The 23954-nt window shown below is 40.3% G+C and overlaps 2 protein-coding genes across 13 annotated transcripts in view; both read right to left on the bottom strand.

Annotated features, from left to right (window-relative positions):
- The window catches only part of kif21a (kinesin family member 21A), a 67255-nt gene extending 56161 nt beyond the window's left edge, over window positions 1–11094 (bottom strand). For all 4 annotated transcript variants that reach the window (XM_034149178.1, XM_034149179.1, XM_034149181.1 and 1 more), the window contains exon 1: window positions 10741–11094. In XM_034149178.1, the coding sequence (XP_034005069.1) occupies window positions 10741–10784 (44 nt within the window). In that variant the 5' untranslated portion in view covers window positions 10785–11094. The remainder of the gene's footprint in view (window positions 1–10740) is intronic.
- Window positions 11095–12994: 1900 nt separating this feature from the next.
- Window positions 12995–23238, bottom strand: LOC117497242 (proton myo-inositol cotransporter-like). Of its 9 annotated transcripts, XM_034149144.1 has the most exons (13): window positions 22185–22323; window positions 21225–21697; window positions 20651–20810; window positions 20028–20236; window positions 19780–19888; window positions 19031–19194; window positions 18821–18935; window positions 18270–18395; window positions 17591–17715; window positions 17207–17359; window positions 15419–15594; window positions 13839–13907; window positions 12995–13758 (listed from the first exon to the last, which is right to left on the bottom strand). In XM_034149144.1, the coding sequence occupies exons 1-13, from the start codon at window positions 22202–22204 to the stop codon at window positions 13750–13752; spliced, it is 1908 nt and encodes a 635-aa protein (XP_034005035.1). In that variant the 5' UTR covers window positions 22205–22323; the 3' UTR covers window positions 12995–13749. The 9 variants fall into 9 exon arrangements, with proteins under 9 accessions (XP_034005035.1, XP_034005037.1, XP_034005032.1 ...); XM_034149146.1 differs by lacking the exon at window positions 22185–22323 and adding an exon at window positions 23124–23238 and having other exon boundaries at window positions 12995–13907; window positions 21268–21697; XM_034149141.1 differs by lacking the exon at window positions 22185–22323 and adding an exon at window positions 23124–23187 and having other exon boundaries at window positions 12995–13907; window positions 21225–21694.
- Between the last annotated feature and the right edge of the window lie 716 nt (window positions 23239–23954).

Genomic DNA, 23954 nt, shown 5'->3' with positions numbered 1-23954 from the left:
ATTGAAATAATCATCATGTGATTTATTTTTTATTTTAAATGATCTAAAGCAAACATATGATTTGTTAAGCATTAATCTTTCATTTAAAATGGCCATTTAACACATATTTAGCCTTTAACACACATTGTGCTTTCTACGATTTGAATGATACACTGACTAGTGAGTCCATTTTGAGATTTAAAAAAAAAGTCAAATAATTGTGCAGTCCAAATGTTTAGATTCATTTAGATTTAATTTGCCGTCAAATACAAATGAGCAAGAATTTAAAAAGTCATAAATATTTGTTAACTCCAAGTCTACAGACTTTTTGTAGCAAAGACCGTTACATCCTTTTGTTCCTGTGCAGTTCATTTGGAAGAGGGCCATGACCCACCCAAACATGTTCAGTCCCCTCAGTCCAGTTTCATGTACAATCCCCTGTTCCCACCTGCCACCTCAAATCTGTCTGAAGCAGAATTTGACAAAGCCTGGTGAGAAACACTAATGGAAACTGATGCTACAGAAAGGTTTTCAATCCTTTGTCCAGCCTGGTTAACGATGCACTGTATTTGTGGACACATCAGTGTGCTATGATGCATCCTTTTCAGGAGTGGAAACACACACACACGTTAATGTTAAACCCACTGTAATACGAGAGTGTTTTAATTAAACTTGGATCATCTAGTGCAACAAATAAACTCTTATAGTACACGTGTATATTTTGACATCCTATAAACAAACCTGGTGATTCATACTTGATAGTGGTGCTGATGATGCAGAGGAACTAAATATCCACAGCTCAATGTGAATATTGAAAGACCCATTTTATCTCAGGCTAAAATAGATTATCCTGGACTAACACTTGTTGAAGAGTGATAATAACTTTTTGGAAGTCTAATTTGAACAAAGACACATATCCAGCAGCAGTAGAGCTTCATGGTGTTATCGCTGCTGGAACTGTGACATTTTAATGGTGTGTAATGTTCGAGTGTCAGAGTTTTTATGAAACCTTCATAAAAATCCAATGGTGTTCAATACCAGTATTCAGTACTGGCATTACTCTCTGCTACAGAAACCCAGTGGACAAAGGCTTTTACTGGCTAGTTTCAGCCAGTAGCTAATACTGGGAATGAGACAGTTAATGGTGGGGAGAGAGAGATTGGGAATAACACGTCAAAAAAGTCCCCATGGAAACTGGAGAAATTGAGCTTCATAGTCGGACTGCATAACCACTTTAGGTCAGTCACACTTTCCTAAAATGCACGGCTGACTCTAAATGAGTTTGGTCCATATGAGTGTTTATGCTTGGTTACATAAATGTTGGAATGCAGACAAAGCTTTGTAAAACTGACAAAATGTCTGTATTATACATACAATTTCAATCCATGTGCATCTCTCCGTCACCCTTTACTATTGGCAGAGAGAATAGGCTCAAACCAAGATGATTATTATGAAAAACTGCAGGTCCACTGCAACTCACTTCTTTTTAATCAAGACTTAAAAACGGATTTATTTGCCACTGCCTTTTAATTAATCATATTACAGTTTTCATATCTTGCACTGCACTGTAACTTTTACTCTTGTATTTTATAACTGTCTAATTATATTTAAGCTTGTATTCATTAAATTAATATCAACATGGTGCATTTGGGTGCATGCATATACCGAGAAATTCCACTTTAGTGTTTGCTGTGTCAGCCCTGGACTGCAGTGTCATTCAACCATGTGCTGTTGACACAAGAGTCCCATCTCTGTGTCAACCAGCCAGCGACACAAAAGCTCACCTTCAAAGTGTGTGTGCGTGCGTGCGTGCGTGCGTGCGAAGGACACATCGTCCAGCCACCATCTGCAGCTCTCAGGGCAGCCATAGCAGATAATATGTTAGGTAAACACATCAGAGGTCAGGTGGAAGTCAGTGCTGCTGCTCGGTTAACCCTTTGCATCTCATTCTCTGTCACACTTTTATTTTCCTGAGATTATTTTCCAGCGGGTGGCCAATCAACACGGAGAAGTTTAATAACGACACCATCAACACCACCCACGTTGCATGTTCACACCTGCAGCAAAACTCTAATGAGTGACCCCTCATGAATATGCAGATGCAGACAGCTGCTGCACGATAACAGCAGGTGGTGGAAAGAGCATTTGCATACACTGCCTTCAGCACTGTGGAAATCCACGCATGTGTTTTAGGTGAAAGACTGTCTGACACAGGGAGGGGTCTGACAAGCTCACAGTGCACGAGGTGTGAGAGGAGGGTGAGGGTGAGGAAGAACAGGGTGCTAAAATGTTGTACTACACAGATGATGTGAGTCAGGTAGTATTGAGATGCATCACTTGAAGTTTATTTAACATAAGGAGTCACATTTTCATCACTTTTTAAAGAGACCCTATAATGCTTTTGGGGTTTTCCTTTTGAAAATGATGCTGCCCCGTCTGAGATATTACATTTCATAACGTTTAATAATTCCACCTCCATTTGGACACACACACACACACACACACACACACACACACACACACACACACACACACACACACACACACACACACACACACACACACACACACACACACACACACACACACACACACACACACACACACACACACACACACACACACACACACACACACACACACACACACACACACACACACACACACACACACACACACACACACACACACACACACACACACACACACACACACACACACACACACACACACACACACACACACACACACACACACACACACACACACACACACACACACACACACACACACACACACACACACACACACACACACACACACACACACACACACACACACACACACACACAACAAGGTGGCAGCTCGTTGTGCAAACAGGGCTATTTGTGTCCGTCTGAGCGATATTTCTGACGTTCTGCTGTCAGTTTGATGATGGAAGTTAAAGTTACATCCACATCCTATTCCAGCTCCACATCCACATTTAGACCCTCCTCCGTTTTAGCTGAGCCCCTTAACTGGACAGGCGAGGAAAAGGCTGAGCACACAGACTGAGGAGTGCTGGAGGAAGAAGATGCCAAAAAAGAAAAAATGGAGAAAGACAAAGACAGGAATGCAGGGAACAACATATTTGCATGGGTGTGGTGTACAGTACATGTAAGCTACTCTATAATTACAACGTATTTAGCTTGACTGGCTTGTTTCTTAAGTGCTACATAATGGGGTAGGCAGGGTATATGCAGGAATCCTGAAGTCAAATGTAATACCTTTTAAGACCTTTTTTAAGACCCTTTCCATACATTTTAAGACCTCATCGCCACTTGGAGTTCTAACCGGTTACCTTGGCGACACACTTTACCTCACATTGACTATATACAGTATTGATTGTCCTTCCTCCTTATCTTTCAACCATTTGGACGCAAACTTGCATTTCCCCATAACGATGTTGTTTAACAACCGGCGTAAACGGACCTTCGCGCGCTATCAAGCAGTGAGCGTGCGATGTCTTGTTCAGATGACGTCAAATCCAACGGGATGCCATAAATAAACTACACAGAATCACACTACACACCTACGCAATGATTACATTCAGGCAGACTGTAGAATACAACCTCTTTGGACCATTCATATACTTATTGAAAACAAGCTACAAAATGTAATACCTTGGAAAATGCCGTTTAATACTTTTTAATAGCCTTCATTTTCGCTAAATTTATTTATCAACTTTTAATACTTTTTAAGACCCCGTGGACACCCTGGGTAGGAAGAGGGGGAAGAGGAGGAGTCACAGACGTGTCCACATGTGGTCCACAGTGGAAGGTGCAGATGCGTCTGCAGAAATGTGCTGACTCGTTGGAGGTTGTGATATAGATAACTGCGGCCGGTCGTCGGGCTATTCTGGGGTTGAGTTGAAGGCTATGATTAGCATCGTGTTGGAACGGGAGAGCCCTCTGTCTAGAAAGAGAGGCACGCTGGTTAAACCCTAGACATGTAGCAAACAAATTGCTGTGTTACGACAGCAGGACAATTAAATAAAGTTGGTTAACTTTTAATATAGTCTCCTATGACTATGAATTTAATTGGACGTTTATCTGGTGTCGTTTGTTTATTTTTGTTCTATTTTTGTATTATTTATTTTTATTTTAGGCATATGGTAAAGCATGTTTTATTGTTTTGTTTTTCTTATACTGCCTGTGAAAAATAAGCTTTGTATTTTGCGCAAAGTACAAACCATGGAAATAAATAGAAAGTTACAAAATAAATATATAAAGTCAAGATACATTTGAATATCTGATCATTACAGTCTTCTAAAATCTTTAATTGCTCATTTATTTATTTTCAATGAATGGACTAATTGTTAAAACTGTAAGTACTTGTAAGTTCAGAGATCAGAGCTGAAACAAACAGTTAACTAGTCGGTTTGTAATTAACAGAAAATGTAAATAAAAGTCATTTATGAAGCAAAAATGCCAAACATTGACTGGTACCAGCTTCTCAAATGTGAGAATGTGCTGCTATGTTCTGTTCTTCATCATGTTAAAAGAATATATTGGGTTTAAACAGTTGGGTTTGAGGAACCAAGCCAACCAAAGACATCACCTCAAGCTCTGCTGCAAAAAGAGAATTGTCTCTTTACATTGTATAGACCAAACAAGGTAATGCATTTAGTACAATTTAAAATGCTTACATGTTAACTACAGTACAGGTGCAGAGATCAAACACATCTATCACCAACTTTTACTGCACCATCATAAATAAAACTGTCCGTCAGCCTGAGTGCACTCATTACAGTATCATAAAAACAAAGTGATGTCAGATAATGTAATCTCACAGTGTAATGAGCCGCGTCTATTCAAAGCAGGTTGGAAACACACACTCCTCTCTAACCAGTGCTACAGGGGGAGTGGGTGTTATTCACAGCTCTGTGAGGGTAACTTGGGCAACACTTTAACACTTTGGCTAACACATAAGAGACAAGTGGCATGAGGAGAGGAGCAATACAGCGAGATGAGCCTCAGGCCATTCCTCTAATATACAATGTGGATCACAGCGACAGGATGCACACAACACAAGTCATCATTGTTCCAAAATACTCAGACTATACACTATTACTGATAATAGTCAGGTTTTATTTTTACCTTCCCTTTGGTGTGTGTGTGTGTGTGTGGATACGGGTCGCTGAGATGCGTGCTCGTTACCCAGGGCGTCACCATGCAAACACAAAGCTCTGACGAGTCTAAATCCTCTGCAGACCTCCAGCTTTGTTCACATCCACTGAGCCAAGTCCGTCTGTCAGGAGGGAGCTGACCCCGGCTCCTGGGAATCTCTGTGTGTGTGTGTGTGTGTGTGTGTGTGTGTGTGTGTGTGTGTGTGTGTGTGTGTGTGTGTGTGTGTGTGTGTGTGTGTGTGTGTGTGTGTGTGTGTGTGTGTGTGTGTGTGTGTGTGTGTGTGACTCAAGCTCTTCTCTACTTCCTCCCATTGTTGTAACATAAGGTTTGGTGTAATAATATTGCCCGTCAGTCATGATTATTTATTTTTTTAAACATCTGTGCTGCTAATCACATGCTTCATCGCGATAGAATATTATATGGATTCTTCAGATAAATTGCAAAATATTGAGTTATTTAAAAATAAGAAATGACAAGGACCAACTCCCAGTGATCATGGTTATTGTATGTGCACTGACAACTAGGGTAGGATGTAGGATTTGGAAAAATAATAATATATTTTTGCCTGATTTTGCATTTCGTGGATTCACGATATTGGATCCTTAATTCTTATTATCATTGAAAACTATATTAAATGATCTAGGTGTTTTTCGTCTTTTCATAACGATTGCAGGTGTTTTAGTTACTTACTTTAAATACAGTTGGGTAGCTTGGAGTAAAAATGTAAATATTTACCTGAGATTTAGTGGAGTAAAAGTATCGAAGAAGAAAACGAAAAAAACGTAGATGAAGTATCTATATTTGGACAGTACAGTCTACACTTGTCAGGATTTATATCAAAGCCAGAGTTATCGTTATTATTTACAGTAGATCTGATAAAAACAGGCAAAGAATGCAAATTATCAGGTTAAAAAATATATTTGTGCTTTATTTAAGACTCAAAATAAGTATAGTTGGAGTTTGTTTAACTCAACGAGGAAACACATTACTGTCCGTGTGTTTTTTCAATCTTTCTGCGCCACACTTGTCTCCTCAGTAAAGTGGCCCCTAGCCTCTGTTTGCACTGTGACCCCCCCCCCCCCTCCCCCTCAGCTTTTGTCAGCTGTTGTCTCCTGTCATGTGAGTTAAGCCTGCTCCGGTCCTTAAGTAGCAGATCTCTCCTGTAATCGTGCGGCTCATTTTAACAAGCTTCTCCTGCCACAGTTAACCCCGTCTCCACAGCTGACAGAGGGCTAACCTGAGGCTTACTCTCAGCCTCAGTCTCTGCATGCCTCCATGTCATTACATTAAAGCACGCCTGTAACATAAGCCTTAAGAGGTTTAGGGACCTATTTCGTTTCATTATCGACATTGTTGTGCCCTTCACCCGAGCATCAAGTCCTTACAGGGTTGAGAGGAAAACAAAAGTGACTGTATTGTCATGATATGCATTTGGATTTCTTGGCTTCCTCTTGTTTTCGGAAGGTTTAATGATCTTGGCAACAGGAGCTAAACCGCAGCACTAAGAGTTATTACAGCAGGTATAAAAACACACCCTCACGCTTTGATGCACACCGCTCATGTGTCACCGCCTTGGAAATAAATGATAGCTGCTTCATGTTTGTTGTATTGCAGTAATCGCCCGGCGCAGGCAGGTTCTACAAGTCCTCACCTGAGCCCTTCCCCTCAATGCACACCTTCCTTTAAAGACTATTGTGACGTTTTGCACTGTGCAAATAACCCCCCACAGCACAGTCTACAGAGCCTGGCCTTTCTGAGGTAAACACATACTATGGACTCCGATGCATGAGCACATGTTTTCCTTTCTGAAAAGAACAGGACAAACTCTGTTGGAATAAGCCGGGGTCTTAAAGCGATTAAGTTGGACCCCTTATTCCTTTACAACTCTGTTGCAATCTTGGATCAGGCATTATGGATTAAACTGCACGTTGAACTCGCTGGTCTCCAAGATAAGCTTCTCAACCATTTTTCCATTACATTTACATGTTTGTACTATTTTATAGAGTGAGTTTGTATACGTTACATTCAATATTATATAAATCGCATTTCTTCCAATAAATTATAAAAAATATGTAATTAATGGAGCCCTACTTTGTTCATTTTCAGGTTCATATCAGTATGTAGTGTCTATACAGGGACATGTCTCCATGCTTTTCAAAAAGCTCTTTACTTTTCTCATACTGCCTGTGCTGCAGCACCTCTTTTCACCCTCTGTCTGAAACCAGAGCCCAGTCTGCTCTGATTGGTTAGCTGGCTGGCTCTGTTGTGATTGGTCAACAGTTTAGAGATGTCCCGCCCCTTAGCCTATCCCGTACAATGTGTTGGATCGCTAGCCAATAGAAGCCCAAGTGTTACATAGTGATGTAATTATTTTCTGGAAGTAAACAAAGGAGTCCAATGGAGACGTTTCAGGCGTGAACTCTAATTTTAGCCTTTGGAGACCATTTACAAAAACCTATAAAACAATAAAAGAAAAAGGAAAATGCCCTAAAAGCATAATAGGGACTCTTTAAAGAATGATTAAAAAGCTAGAAACAAAAAAAGTTGTCAAAAAAAAAAATTGTCAACACATAAAATTGCAACCCTCACAAGCATGTACATTTGCAAAACAGACACATAGCCCTACCTCCCCTCCCCCCCCCTCCCCTCAACACAAACACACACTCACACACACAGACAGACAGGAGATGTCACAGATAAGGAGCTAAAGTAGTAAGGAGGGTGCATACTCAAATATGTTGAACGAACTGTCACACCCAAATTCAGCAGTGAACGGTGAGGCTTGTCAACACGCTCGTGACAGGCCGTTGGTAGCAGTTAAAACATGCCACTGCAAACCTATAATACAGCTGGCTGTCACATCTGTGTCAACCCCATTGTACTAATTACAGGCTTGGTTTTGCAGACAGCATTATATCCTCTAAATGCTGCAGAATTGTAGTTTATTTGTAGAGCTATAAAAGCTGAAACTGCCGCAAAATATTTTATTGAGAAAGATTATACTGTTGCAAAAGGAACAGCGGGAAATGTACTGTGGAATAATATAGGCTGTAATTGTAGTTGCTGAAACCAGAACACCAAACATCCACCTCCTACCGGATAAAGAGGCACTTTGACTGCAATCTGCATGCTTAGAAAGTCTTTTTGAACACATACTTATGTACAGTTTGGACAAGCATGCTTTTACAAGTTTAAATAAGTGGCCATAATTCCTCAATTTGCCCTCACAACAAACATCCGGTATCAGGTAAATATAGGGATGCACAATATAAACCAAGGCATATGTTGGGAAATGTTGATGTATATTGCGATTATAATATCATAACCTCTAGATTATCATCTGATAATATGATGCTAAATTGCTTTAACGGACTAAACGAGAAAAACAAGATGAAAAAACATATTTTTGATCTAATCTAATCAGCCTTTTTAAACCTCAGGTGTGCATAAATTACAGGTTATGAACTTATTCTTAAAAAAAACTAAATGCTTACTCCTTACTACAACAAAGCCAACCAATGGCCCTTTGCTGCAATTCATCCACTCTCTCTTTTCTATCCAATAAAGGCAAAAGTGCAGAACAAAATTATGAAAAAAACAAATTAGTGAAATGATCTGTTATCTTATCTCAATCGGCCATGAGTAGAAGGTAACACCTGTTACTTGTGTACAGTTGGAAGAAATCAATATCAGTACGTGCATCTTTAGGAAAAATAACTGGCTTATACGTCAGTTTTGCATCAAACACTCATGAGAGTAATGACATTTGAGAGCATGTATTATTAGACAGATGATCATTAAGCTCTATTTTTAAGTTAAAGTGCTATAGTTTTTAGTTCTAACATCCAGTCCAATGCAGCAACAAATTGTAGTCTCATCTTGCGACACAGAATTCAAATTACATCCAACTAAGTGTTAACATAAACGGAACTTCCACAGCACAGCAGTATGTATTGAAGAGCAGTACACGATATCATCACATGGAGTACAGGTGCCGTTTGTTATGGTTCACGTTGCTAACACCAGAAGGGTTTCCCACTAACTGTGCAGCTTCAGAGAGATAAACAGAAAGGCCCGAGCAGATCACATTACAGATCACCTGCTAGAGACGGACCGACATGTGGCACTGTTATAATCAACACTCTGACACTCTGTTAAACTGGTAATACATGCAATTAATTTGTAATTTGCCGATCCGCCCTTTGTTTTGTGCTAAATTCCCCTTGGGTTTGCTCACTTTCCCTCAGCAATGCATCTTCTACTATACTCTAATATACAACCTTGTGATTGCATTCAACTCCCTGAATGACTTTTTCCCCTTCACTCAAAACAAACTGACATCTGTTGACATTGTCATTGCAAAATGTGGGTCTCATTTAACATGGATTTCTCCCTGTTTGTGATAATGTTTGGCACAAAATGGCATCTCTAGAAAGAAGCTCTTGCTCTTAGATTTTCAATCTTTTCTTGCTAAAATAAGCTCTGCTTGAAAATGTCTTTTTCATATTAACTTTGTTTAAGAGACAACGTGACCTTGAATAAAACAAAAGTAGCAACATGTACACACCATATCAGTGTGGATGTTCCCCTTCAAAACAGAATCAGGAAGCTTTGGACTAAATGCCTCAAACCTGGCACACAATCATGATGCTGCACTTTTGTGAACTCACAGAATCAGAGCTTGTTTACAAGGTGCACAATGACAGAGGAAAGAGAAATGCAACATCACAACCACCAGCTATCATTTTATAATAGTGAATGGCTTTGCATGAAAGACACATAGGAGCAGAGGGGGGGGGGGGAGAGACTGATATCCCATCATGCCACTGTGCCACCTCACCAGCTGGTCGGGAGCGGCCTGCCTCAGCACAATAGCACATTAAGTGTTTTGAGTAAAAGGAAGCTTTTTTTACTGATAAAGCAAACACGTGTAATTGTAAGGGGTTTAAACACTAAAGCCAGTACAAAGATCAGACTTGAGAGGGATGGAGTGAACGGCTCACTGTCCTTTCCTTAAAACCTGGCTGTCAGTGAAGCTCTCCTTTCATCGATTAACTGTCTCTCTGCAGGAGGCTTTGAGGAGGGGCTTTAGAAAACACACACACTGATTTGTCTCTCCCATCCTCTCTGCCTTTCTTAGCTCATCCAGTACAATAGATGATATCATCCCTCCTCATGCATGTGCTGGAGACAGATCCATATATATATATGGATCTGTCTCCAGCACATGATATATATGTGTGTGTGTGTGTGTGTACCTGTGCATAGGGCGTGATGCTTTTGCATGGAACAAAATGTGCATTTCAACTTTGTGGAAATCCTAGCGGTGATATGGCACTTAACTGACCGAAAATGTGTCCTGAAAAGCCGGTAGCAGCATCAAGGTGCCCCGGTATAACTGGTTCACCGTGCTCAGATGAAATGAGGCTGATCATTAATAGATACAGTGTGTGTATGTGTGTGCGTCCGTGTTGACCTGCAGGTGTTTGCTAGGCCCTTGGCGCTGACTGACAGGTGGCACCGGGTAATTAACAAAACACAACTACGCATTTACCCCGTTAATGGAGAATTAAAAGAACATTTAGTGACTTACCTCAGTGCCACACGGACTGTACTCTCGTCTTGCCCCGAAGTCATGATTCCTTGCACAGTAATCGATGGGGAAAAAAAACAAAAAAAATTGATTGGCGAGGAAAAAAGTGCGCACACCCAGGCGAGAGGACCGAGCAACGGAGCTGCTCACCTCGACTTCAGCGCCGCCATCTCAAAAACAAACCCAGAAATTATCTCAGCTGGTGTTTATAATTATAACCATGATATAGCTGTGGTGTGTCCGCATGTCACGTCTATGTGCGCTGCATCTCTGCGCAGTTCTGCCCGGATGCTTCAGCTTCGGCTCCAGCAGAAACACATGCAGACTGTGCTGCTGCTGTTGCTGCTAGGTGAGCCTCTGTCATACACACGTATAGAAAGTACACACACACATACACACACACGCACTCTCTCTGCTCCGGTTTACGCACCGCGCGGGGAGGGAGCCGCAATGCGTCAGCAAGCCACGCCCTCTCCGGGGAGAACGGCAGCGAGGTGACGTCATGACAACAAGGGTGTTATGCACATGTTCTGTAGAAAGTCAGAAATGCAAACTTATGCTTAAGGGTCAATAAATGTTCTACCTTTGATAGGATTTGGAGAGGCTTCTTATATTTTTTCGGAGGACGCCACAGCAACCTTTGTATAATTGTGCGATTGCATGTGATATGTGTATGCTTATTTTAATTGTATTATATGTTTATTTGCAGATATATTTCCTTTGAAACATGTCATGGGACTCGTTGAAGTACCTTACCCCGTAGGATGTCCTTGGATGTTCTTCTTTTGTGTTTATGATCCATGAAATAAGTGAACATTTTCAATAAAAAACAATGAAAAAAGTGAGAAATGCACTATTTTTTGTGAATATTTAAATAAATGATTGAGTGTTTTAGGTTGCTTTATGTTTAATTATCATGCAACTAACCTCAATGGATAATTAATTTGATTACACTATCAGGAACAAATATAAAAATACATTAAAAAACTTGGTGCATTTTTATCAAGTCAGGAATACACTTAAAGTCAGATCACAACTTATTTTATAATGTGTACTATTTTAATTTTCCTGCAACTATAAGTGATTTCTTTCATGGGGATTGTTCAACACAAAAATAATAATTTAGCTGTGAGTAAAAGTATACTGTTGTGCTTGACTGTAGTTCAGGGCAAAGGAGTCAAAATAATCTTATTTATATTACAGAATAAAATGGCCCTTCAAAATCACTGTACACAATATGGAGAGCTTTGTTAAAACATACTAATATTAGAACATAATGACTTCATGTATGAATATGACACAGGATAAAGTGTTCTGCAATATATGCTTGTTAAATACAAGACAAGTGAAATGAAATAATGGTCTGTTGTATAAATGTTGCTGCTGCACTTGTTACTCTTGAACCTTTAACGCCACCCTGTGGATATAAACCGTCATGACACTGTGAGGGCATTGGAGATCCATTAGGTCAGAGAAAATAAAAAGAGGTTATAAATTGAAAAAGTTGACATTAAACGTAAATTCAACAGCAAAGCTCATCCAACATTTTTCATGTTACCGTTTTTATTTTCAGCCCTAGTGTTCCTTTTGTAATCTATGGGGTACTGGCCTTTTAAACCAGGGGTGTCAAACTCAAATACACAGTGGGCCAAAATTAAATGGAGGGCCGGACTGGTTCAATGTTTATTGCAAAACTTATTGAAATGAACTTATTGCACATATTAAACCTGGAACTAACAAAGCTTAAATGATTGCCTATAAAAACAACATTAAACATTAAATAATCAGTTGCATTCATTTCTTATGGCTCTATCTGCAGCTTTTCCAGAGTCATTTCTTATGATTACATTTTTCCACAGGCCAACAACAGCTTCAAAAAAACTATTTCCCTCAAAGAAAAAACCAAACATGCATGTAAACTCAGTTTGCTGCTCTGTGATGCTAGTTCAAGCCAGATACTTGGCATCTCATCTGGGTGCAAGTTCATCAATGTTTGGGGTCAGGCTCTGAGCGGAGGAGACCCTCAGGATTGAGTGAAGGGTGTGCGTGCAATATACCGGCGGGCCAGATCTAATAGTAATTAGAAATGATCCTGCGGGCCGAAATTAAATCCACCAAGGGCCTGATTTGGCCCCCGGGCCTTGAGTTTGACACATGTGCTTTAAACCCTGCCTAATATTGCTTTCCAACACAGCTAAGACAGCAACTTTGACATTGTTGTTTGGACTTTGTGGACTCTCAAATGTACACACAATCATTTATAGAATATTTAATGACTACCTTAATGTAAACAATGCATCAAATAGTGAAGTGTTGCATCATATATCATTTCGGCCACATGGTTTCAAATTGCTTCAATGTGCTTGTTTATTTCCAAAGGTCACATTGATAAACAGGACATTCAATGTAACATTGTGATCATTTTAAATACAAAATGGAAATGACAAAGTACCAAAGTGAACACATCCAACACACCATTATGTTACATTGATCTATGGCCAATCTGAAGACACTCATTACCTGAGGATACACTAAGGTGTTCAAAAGGGCAGTGTGACATTTTCCTTTTAATTCTCACACAGGCTGGTTTTCAACAAGATGAACAATAATAGCGGCTGGATTACATCACTGCTGTCATATTGTTTACAAGTTTTAACAACGTTTATAACATGATGTTACACAATTACAACGGCAAAATATGTGAGAAGTATCGAAAAATACTTAGATTTTGGTGCTATTTCCAAGCATTCAATCATCAGAAAACTATCCCCATATGTTTGTAGATTATTATCAATAGTTACAATTAAAATTGTTCTTAAATAAAACATTAAAAAAGACACAAGAATTGTAATTTCTGCCTTGCTTTGCTTCAACAAAAAACAGAGAACTTTTAAAAGGAAATCTATAGATTCAACCATTTAAAATGCAAATAAGACATTAAAGAGTGCAAACGGGAAGTTGTGAATAAAGGTGCTTTGTATTAAGTTGTTCAGGGCTACTTGGTCACCGTTATCTGAGCTGTGAACACAAACACATCGAACATTACATTTGGTACAGACAGTATTTAAAGCTTGTGCGCACCTTGTTTCAGTACTTACAGTAATAAAGGCTATAGCACGGTCTGACCCCACCGCTCCGTACTGTGCCGGACTCGTTTCCGTTGGATTCTAGAAATATTTAAGATTTGAGCAACTTGTTCTAGCAATCTGACATTTAAAAAAAACATATTTATGATGAAATAAAAAATGAAAAAGACACCCTTTTTTAAAGTGCAATATGTCCCACTGCGCAAAGAATAGCAGCAAATCACGATCAACAATTCAGTTAATAAACAAAAGCACAGGTTAGAATGATAAACCCAGGTTAGTGACTTTAACAGGAATGTGTTTGGAAGAGTTCAGAATGTATGGCTAAGAAAATGTTAAATTAAGGCAAAAAGGATCCATATGTCCACGTCTGATATCTTCATGAATTTAAAGTAACATTACGGAAGCTAAACAAAACTAACATTCTTGCTGGAAGAAATGGATGAAGTATTTATATGAAATATTAAGAATATGAGGACACTTTATTTAAAGGTAGGGTAGGTAAGAATGGAGAAACCAGCTCGAGTGCGCTAGAATTTGAAAGTACGCAGCCGAAAAAAATCTGCCCCTTCCTTCAGACTTCCTTACAGAGCCCCTCCTCCAACACACACGAACGCGCACATGACCAATGAGGGCACGAGGTAAGTTTGTGCACAGATGGAAGGCTGACAGGCAGGTAGGCCATCCAGTTATTTTAGCTGGGCCGGCTCAGATGATTGGTCGTGCTTTTTACAGCGCCACGGCTTCCACAGATGACATATTTGTATATATTTATTGTCAAAGCATTTAATATATTCATTGCTATCGGGATGTTAAGAGCATTCCATGGAATATAACAAGTGTTTCTGAAGTGAATTACCTACCCCACCTTTAAGTACTACATTATTGTCAAAGTACTCATTACAAGTAAAATACCTAAATTCAAAATCACACTTGTACAGTATTGAGCAAATGCAATAAGTTATTTTCCACCACTGCTTGCTGGTATATGCATTTTGAAGTCAAGGAGTAGCGACTAGAGATAAATGATTGGACTGAAATCAAGCAAAGCGTTGGTAACAACATCTGGAAATAGAAAGGTCTGGATGCTAAAGAAGGAGAATGAGCATATCATGAATTAAAAACCAGGTCAATTGGCTTCTAAAAAAAAGAATAGACTTGTTTCTAACATACCTAAGTCCTTGAAATTCAGATGAGCAGTTTGTTAAAAAAAACTCCATAAAAAACCATAATCTGTTTGACATGTTTTATGGTACCATAACGTTCCTGTGAAATTCACATTAGCCCAGTTCAGATCTACCCCGCTCACCAAACACCTGGAAGGTCTTGCTCCAAAGTTCCTCTTTATGATGACACAGGGAATGATGGGAAACAAGAAGAAGAAGGAAAACGCAGATCCCAGGCTAGAAACACCGAAGAGAAGAGATGATGAGCGAGGGGGAAGTGTCCGATTCAGACTTGTTTTGCTCATTTGATCAGAGGTAACACGATCCCCTCTCCACCAGTTCACCCAAAGAGAAAGAGGACAGGCTCCCAGTCTACTCTAGATCTGACGCCTCGGTGTCAGAGTGGAGGAAGTTGCTGCCGTTTACCCGGGTGTACTGGACGTTGCTGCTGTCGGTGGGGGGGGCGGAGGCTCCACAGGAGCAGAGTGGACCGGTGAACAGGTGATCCACGTCCTCCAGCTGCATGCCCTTCGTCTCCGGGAGGCAGCCCTGCACGAAGAGGAGCCCCAGCACCACCAGCCCCGAGTACAGGAAGAACGCTCCTAAGGGAGACAGTCACATGACCACTGTCACTGATTCAGATGGACATTTTTAAATCAAATCTATTTGTGTATGCATGATGTAGTTCCGTCTAATCCAAAATACGTCTCAGGAAAGATGGGTTGACTCTTTACTTAAACAAAAGATATCAGTACAAACACATATTTTCAAAGGTCAAAAAACGATATTGCTCCGTGATTCTTTTCTCCTTCTCACTTCTAATAAGAAGCAGCTGCGGTCGTCTATGACGTCAATTTTACGACAATAACAAAGGATTACAATGTTCAAATATATCAAATTATACATTTTAAGATATGGCTCCTACACATATATGTTATACTGTTTGTTTGTAATACATTGTATTGAACTCCCAAGAATAATGTGAAATGACTTCATATTTTAAAAACTGCTGACAATGTGCGACCGTAAAACTTAAAAATGAAAATGAAAACTGGGGTTATGCATTTCTGTTCATATCAAGTCCCAACGTAATCTCATGTCAGATGAAAATGAAATAGAAATGCTGCCAAAGTTACCGATTGCAGTTTGAGCCCGTTTATGATGCCACGTTCATTTTCTCTGGGCAGGTCAAAATGTGAGTAGTGATTAAATGAATAGCTGTTAATGGACAATCATTTCCATCCTGTAGAATTCAATCAAAACTATTTTGTTGTTATACTCTGAAAAGTATACAGTTTGATTTAATCTCACGATGCTTAATCAAAAGCAAACTCGGATGTGTAATCAAAACCCACTTGTTAGTTAACCTCCACTCCCTCACCACTGCCCTGTTGCTGCAAACAAGAAGACGTGTAAAGTGACCGGTTATATAAAAGGAGGAATACAACTACATTTTTGGATCTGGCAGAAGCAGCAGACTGCCTGTGAAGTAGCAGGAAATACTTTTAATGACAACATGTACAAAAAAGAGATATACCAGATAACAGAGATTAAACTCAGTGTGTCTTCATGCTTTATCCATTCACAATTCATCCTCTCCGCCCTCCTGTTTTCAGCTGTTAATAGACGCCAACTCTTTTAGTTCAACTAACCAGATTTTGCCACAATGTCCATCAGACAACAAGAAACCAAGTACACCTATAAATTAGGGTCGATGCACAATCGTTCACATAGTTTAGCCATGGAGGCTCTTTTTCCTTTGCAGTCCCTTGCAGGTTAAGGATATTATTAAAGGTGCCTCCAACATCTCCACTTTCTGTTTCTTGCTTCCTTCCTCCCTAAATATCTAGAAGGAATCAGCTGTGAGCAACACAGACCAATCTATCGCTCAACTTTTACATTACATGTCACTTGTTAGACGCTTTTATCCAAAGCGACTTACATACTCAATACTGTGGGCAATCCCCACAGGAGCCATTTGGGGTGAAGTGTCTCAGGGACACAACGACATGCTGACTGCAGTGGGGTTTGAACCTGTGCCCCCCTGATCCCAACACCAACGCACTATTCCACTGCGCCACACGCCTCCCTGGACTTTTATTGGACACAACACATTCAGTTCAAATCGTTTCAACAGCAAAAAGAGTCCTATTTTTATCACAAACGCAGTATTTTATTTTTAAAAAGTCTCCCCTCGCATGTAGCGGGTCTTACCGTAGTAGGTGAGCATCTGAGCGATGTGGAGGAAGGTCAGAGACACCAGAGCGTTGCAGATCCAGTTGACTCCGGCTGAGCAGGCGTTCCCGGTGCTGCGCGCCCACATCGGGTAGATCTCAGAGTTTATGGTCCAAGGCATGGGGCCCATACCTGACACAGAGGCAACGCATTATGTTTAGAAATGTTTATATGAACATAACAAAAAACCACTAACAATGTGCACAATGTTCTACAATATAGAAGCCATGTTTAGGGTTGTAAACATGCTGCATAAAGGATTTTTCTACAAGAACTACAGCAGGTTGTAGTAAGATCAAATCTGTCACTCAAAACAAGACTATAAGATGTGAGACGAAAAACAATGATGAAGTCTCTTCAGACCTGGAGCAAAGAAAGCCAGGTAGAGGATGAGGCCCAGCAGGACGATCCAAGAGTAAGGGGTTGGACAGTAGTTGTACGCCCAGAGCGAACTGTCGGGTAACTCCTGTCCTGTCTGGTTGTAACAACTGGATGAAAGAAGGACGGAAACAAGAGAAATGTTGCTGTTTCCATGTGGATAATCCAGCAGAAGAGACCACGGCTGCAGGCGATTCTATGTGCTTTATTTTGAAAACACCAAAGCACCAAGAGGATCTTACTACTTGCTAAAAGAGGATTAGTACTTGCCTTTGCTTTTAATAACGGCTATTTGTATGCTATTACATGTGAAAAGCAATGTAAATGCAAAGCAGACCACATGTGGTTTCACTTTAGGCATATGTGATGACAATGATTACATTACATTTTAATATTAGCTGACGCTTTTATCCTAAGCAACTTACATAAGCTCAATCGTACGTAAAGAGACACACTAAAACAGCATTTATCCTGCACGTACATTAGCATTCATTAAGCCAGATGATATGAGTTGCTATACATCGAAATTGGCCATTTTGTATTGGCCAAGGTGCGGTCAAAACAAAGGTTGTAATGAGAGCTGTTAAGTGTTTGTACTTTGACACTCATTTCTGCATCCCAACTATTTGTCATACACAGTAAGCACAGTAAGCCGATGCCTGACCTTCCCCACGCAGCGTGATCTGTGGACGCCGCGCTGACAGGAACACAGGAGGAGTCGTACACAGCGGTGCCGTTTTCACGATAACAGAATCCACAATCTGGATCCAACATGCAGGATTCACAGGACCTGGAAGATAAAAGCTGAATGTAAAACGTCTCACATCAACCCATTTCAACATCGTGACACTTTTGAGTGAGCAACAGACAAGCACAGGTGCAGCTCTGTCAGCAAATGATCAAGGTTGTAAGATGCAGGAAGAGCAATAAGAAGGGTGAAATGATTGCACCAGTGAACACGGATACACCTCAAGGAGTCAAATATGCTAGACGTAACGGCACTTTGGATAGTCCAATATTTGTTTAATTGACACAGGACTCATGCAGAGATGGAAACTCCCACTGGAAATGTTGGGATCTAGAAAAAGACAAAAGACACTATGTACTATCACTATGATGTTTAGTATACTGATAGTATACTGGAAACAAGATTGGGATTGAACACTAGTATCTCACATGTATTGTTGATAATGAAAGTTAGGTGTGTTGTCTCACCCATAAAGTGTGCATGTTAAGTTTTGGGGGTCGACCGGGTGAAGGGTGATGGGCGGAGAATACTGAGCAGACATTAAAAAGCCAAAGGCCAACACAGTCAGACTCAGACCGGTACCTGCATCCGAGAAAAATAAAAACAAGAAATAATGTTGTCTGTAGAAACGATCAAATAATTAAATTCTGCAAGACTTCCCGGGACAAATCACAAACCTAGAAGACTGCCCAGCGTCAGCTTCCTGCGGCCCACCCTCTCCACCAGCCACACTCCTAACATGGTGAACACAAAGTTTGTGGCAGAAGTTGCAGAAGACAACCAGATCGCCCGCTTAATGTCCCGCACCCCCGCCATCTGCAGAATAGTTGCACTGTAGTACCTGGATATGGGAGGGGACATTCAAGAAAAGCCAGATCTATTAACATTTCGACCCGAATCCAACTGAACACTTTTTTTTCTGTTCCCACTGAGACACAGATTTATCAATTGAGCTCTTAATAAAGCGGGAAAAAACTAGCTGCCTTATCAACACTTGTATATGTTTTTTTTGTAATGCTGCTACTTATTTTATATCATGGATGTGTACTTATTTGATTTTGTAACTATTATTGGTGTGTTAGCCTTTTATTTGATATGTTAGTCTACTCATTTTATTTGCACTTCACCTTTGTTGTTGGAACAATACATTTGAAAAACAGGAATCTTGAATTGGTCCCACAATGGAAAAACGTACAGCCTTACAAGAGGCAAAGGTACAGTGCAGATACAATTCAAATACAAAAGATACTGAAAAATTAACAATCATAAAAGAGGCGAGCACACGTTAATATAATACAAATCAAAGAAGTTCCAACCATGGTAAGAAAAAGGAAGCAGCAGGATTTCTGATTCAGGATGCTACCAGGCAGGGAGAAGATAATTCATAATCATACAGTCGCTATTACAAGAGGAACAGACGACCTACATGACGGTGTTTACTCCCGACAGCTGCTGAAACATCTGGAGGCCGCAGCCGACGAAGAGAGCCCGTCGAGTCGGACCGTATTTAAGCATTCGCAAAATAACAATCCCTCCTGTAAGGACACAAAGTCTCTGATAAACATTAAAGTGTCAAGTCATGTCATTCCTTTTTGTGTTCATGTCACTCTGTACACAAGTAGACAAAACTCGCAGCTTTAATCTTTTTTTTCAGGTTTCGCAAAAATCATTCACCTCCGCCCGACTCCTTCTCCTCGTCCTCGATGCTGCTCCTGATGGAGTCGTACTCCTCGTCGACGTTCTGGCCTCCTCGGATGCGGCTCAGAGCGTGCCGGGCCTCTTGGCTCCGCCCCTTTTGGAGGAGCCAGCGGGGGCTCTCCGGCAGGAAGAGGAAGCCGCAAAACTGCAGCACTGCTGGGACAATGGACAGACCTAGCATGTACCTGTGAGATGGAGAGGAGGAGGTGGAGGTGAAGAAATGCTGGAGGAAGCAGGCCTGTGCTGTAACACCAAACACTGAGTTTCAGCTTTATGCCTTATATTCTGATATTAAATAACAAACACTTCACCTGTGGATCTGATACCGTCATGACATTTAAATTACAGATGTTGGAGGCTACAAAAAAACATGGTGAGATCTTTGTAACACTCGTGCTTCTATTGGCTTGCACTCCAACACATTGTACATGATAGGCTACAGGGCAGGACATCTCTAAGCGGTTGAGCAATCACAACCAGCTAACCAATCAGAGCAGACTGGGCTCTGGTTTCAGACAGAGGGTGAAAAGTAAAGAGCTTTTTGAATGTCAAACTACAGTGAACGACTGTTGTGGAAATTTACCGGCAGAGAAACGTACCTCCAGCCGTCGTGACTCATGTAGCTGAACACTCCATCGATCACCGTGGCGATGAACTGTCCGCCGGTGATGAAGAGGTTGTTGATGGTGACCAGCTGACCTCTCAGGTGAGGGGGGGAAACCTCAGCGATGTATACAGGAACTGTCATAGAGGCAATGCCTGATGGGAGAACCAGAAAGGGTTTTATTTTGATACACACACACAAACATTTCCCAAAACATTAATTCAATTAATTTGTTGGTGATGTAAATCTTGGGACATTAAGTTCTACTTTTCCATTTAGTCCGGTTCTTCTTTCAGGCAAATACAATCCAATAGTAGTAATGGACAAATAAATAAAACTAGAATCACCACGTTGCACTTTAGAGCTTCTCTAGCTGTAGTTACTTTGCAGATTTAGTCAACTCAATATGTTTTGCACTGTAGTATTTCTGATTTGACTTAGTAGTGGAAAAGGGATTTGGACATTTTACCCGTCTGTGGCTATTTGGGGTGGGAAAGTGTGTAACGGTGTCAATTACCTGGATGAATAAGGTGTTAATGTATCAAAATGACATGCTTTCACCAACGCACCTATGCCCAAACCAACTATGACTCTCCCCACTAGAAGAACCACCTTGTCGGGGGCTAAACTCAGGGTGATGCCTCCAATGGTGAAGATGAAACTGGCCAACAGGATGCAAACCCTGCGGCCCAGCCAGCCGTTCAAGGAGCCTCCCGCCAGGGCGGAGAAGGCTGCGGCCCAAACAGTGCTGGACACCAGCAGCTCCTGCCACAGAGCGCTCAGGTTCATCTCCTTCTTCAGGAGCAGCATGGCCCCGGAGACCACCCCGGTGTCGTACCCGAAGAGAAACCCCCCCAGGCCAGAGAACAGCGCCAACATATAGACGAAGCATGGCTTGGAGGCGTTTTGGTCCAGGAGATCCCCACCAGTGGAGGATGGAGGCCCGATGAGGCTCTGTTCTCCATCATCCCCTGCTTTCTGTCTGCTTCTCCCCATATGGCCGCTCATGTACTTCAGGCTGTATTCATCCTGGCTGCGGCTGCTGGTGGTGGACATAAGGTTAAAGTTAGTTTATTTATAAAGCACATTTCAGACACAAAGGCAATTCAAAGTGCTTTACATAGGCAATAACACATAACAATTAAAACAAAGTCAATTTAACAGAAAGACAATTCATAAAAGAGATAGAAATGTGTTAAAAAGAGACATTGTAAATACACATAATTGCTGCAAGAAGTGCAATGTTAAAACATAGTTAAATGACCTCTGGAAAAGCAGCATTAAAGAGCAAGGTTTTCAGCCCTCAGATTCTCATGAAGTAGAGGAACGTAGAGGAAACAAGGAGGTCATTTGCCAGCAAATGAAAAACTCCCTCAACACAGAGGAGGGTTGAGAAGAAGTTGCCCCAAACAAAAGAAGGTAGTAAGGCTGCATTTTTCGGAATAGCAGACGTCCAGGAACAGGAAGCAGCCAAAACGTCGAGATTTAAACAGCTATATCTGCTCAATACATATCGTTTCCTTACAAACCATTGTTTTTGAATGTGCATACGGGTATATTATACAGCAACGCTGATGAACGGTTAACTTTAATGACTCCAAAATGACTAAAAACTATTTTTTAATCACCGAAAGCGCTAAAGCGCTGCAACGGGAGCCGCCATTTTTAATGTTTACACTGACGTCACATGGGGTGAGTCACCTGATCTGACCCGCAGCAAAAAGAGGCAGAAATTAAACGTTTTCTAACTATTTGTAATTTAAAAAATCCAACAATTAGGTGTATTCATAAATAAAAGGAGTCTTGCACATTCCGAAATATTTTAATTATTTAAGAAAACGTTTTTTTAGCAACCAATTTAGTTTCTATGTATTTTAGACACTTCCTTTAAACTGCTGCACCAAACCCCCTTACTAAAATGATATATTATTTTTGTAAATCGTAGCTTATCGGTAATTATGTTAAAACAGATATTCAGATAGTTTTCTATGTCCTTGGTAACTAGTGTCAACAATGTATATCCGTCTAAAACATTTTTTTAAATGTCTATCGAAACTACAAATCACGTAAAAAATTACTTCAAAAATCTATATATTCACACCGTGAATATACCAACATGATTAGTAATTGACCTAGCTGCTTACATGAATCATACATATAGGTATTTCCAGTTGGTGTCATTTTGGGCGTGGTGAGAATATGTCAAAAGCCAATTGTAGTTTCTGAGAATGCGTTGGAGTGGTATGTAGCCTATTGATTTATTAATAGAGACTCAAAGTGCAATAAACCACAGGCTGAGCTTAAAAGTTCAAATCCACAGCATGTCACACAAATTCAATTCACACAGGCTAGATTTACAAGCTGGCGCATAACATATCACTTAAGACAAGGTAAATTATTACACGCCAACATCACACAAAACAACCAGCTGAACACATGTTATCTGTGCAAAATAAACCCAACTTTACCTGTAAAAAGCTTATTCTGGTGCAGTGCATTTGGCGTCCTCTTCAACAATAGGGAAGTTTGGCTGATCATATGATCATGTCGCAAAGGTAACCGCCCATTTACATTGTAATGAACCAAGACTAGCCTCCGGTGATCCTCACATAGCACACAGCTGTATACTTCCAGCCTTGTCAAACATCAGGAATTTGCATTGATCGGAATATATCAGGGAAATAAAGAGTGAACAAAGTGTCCCATCCTATTTTCATGCCAGTTGTTTCTTATTCGCCTTAAAAACTAAATGATAATGAATGGTGGATGATTTAGCATATAGCATAGTTTTCATTTTATATTGTTTAAAGATCATCTGGACTATTTGTCTTTTTATTTAGATACTTTATAAGATGCAAATAAGAGATATTTTGTTTGCATTTTTTACCCCAAAATAGGATATTGCAATTTTCCATTTAACATTGACATGGGTTTAAATATTTAGACATTGTAAAAATACAATTCCTCAATCCATATCTTTCACAATTTGGTAATTGGTTTATTTTCAATTCTTACACAAATTAAGTATACATCTGACTCAGTTTGACACGTGGTAATATTAGTATTGTAAAAAAAAAACTACCTTCCATGCTGTGTACCGTAAATACAGTAATAGATGCGCAGATAAACCCCAAGTTGATGGTGGCGGCAGAAGAACAGACATAATCATTAAATAAATCAGAGTTTATTTATGCCGAATTTAAACATACCTTAAAATAAGTAATTCCACTTTTTTAAATGTTCTGTACCAGCTAAGTATCCTTGCCTATTTAGAATCAAACATTACAAATTTGATTTTT

Source organism: Trematomus bernacchii, unplaced genomic scaffold (assembly GCF_902827165.1).
Source record: "Trematomus bernacchii unplaced genomic scaffold, fTreBer1.1, whole genome shotgun sequence".
NCBI classification, from domain to species: domain Eukaryota; kingdom Metazoa; phylum Chordata; class Actinopteri; order Perciformes; family Nototheniidae; genus Trematomus; species Trematomus bernacchii.
The sequence above is the reverse complement of the archived record's forward strand: the minus strand, read 5'-3'. Positions and strand labels throughout refer to the sequence as shown.

Bases quoted from the DNA above. Each gene is read 5' to 3' on its own strand.
- LOC117497242 (XM_034149138.1), bottom strand. From the start codon at position 22,204: ATGCACATTCAAAAACAATG. The intron at 21,698-22,184 runs GTTTGTAAGGAA...GTCCACCACCAG, and splicing joins ATGCACATTCAAAAACAATG to CAGCCGCAGCCAGGATGAAT. The intron at 18,936-19,030 runs GTTTGTGATTTG...TCTCGGATGCAG, and splicing joins GACGCTGGGCAGTCTTCTAG to GTACCGGTCTGAGTCTGACT.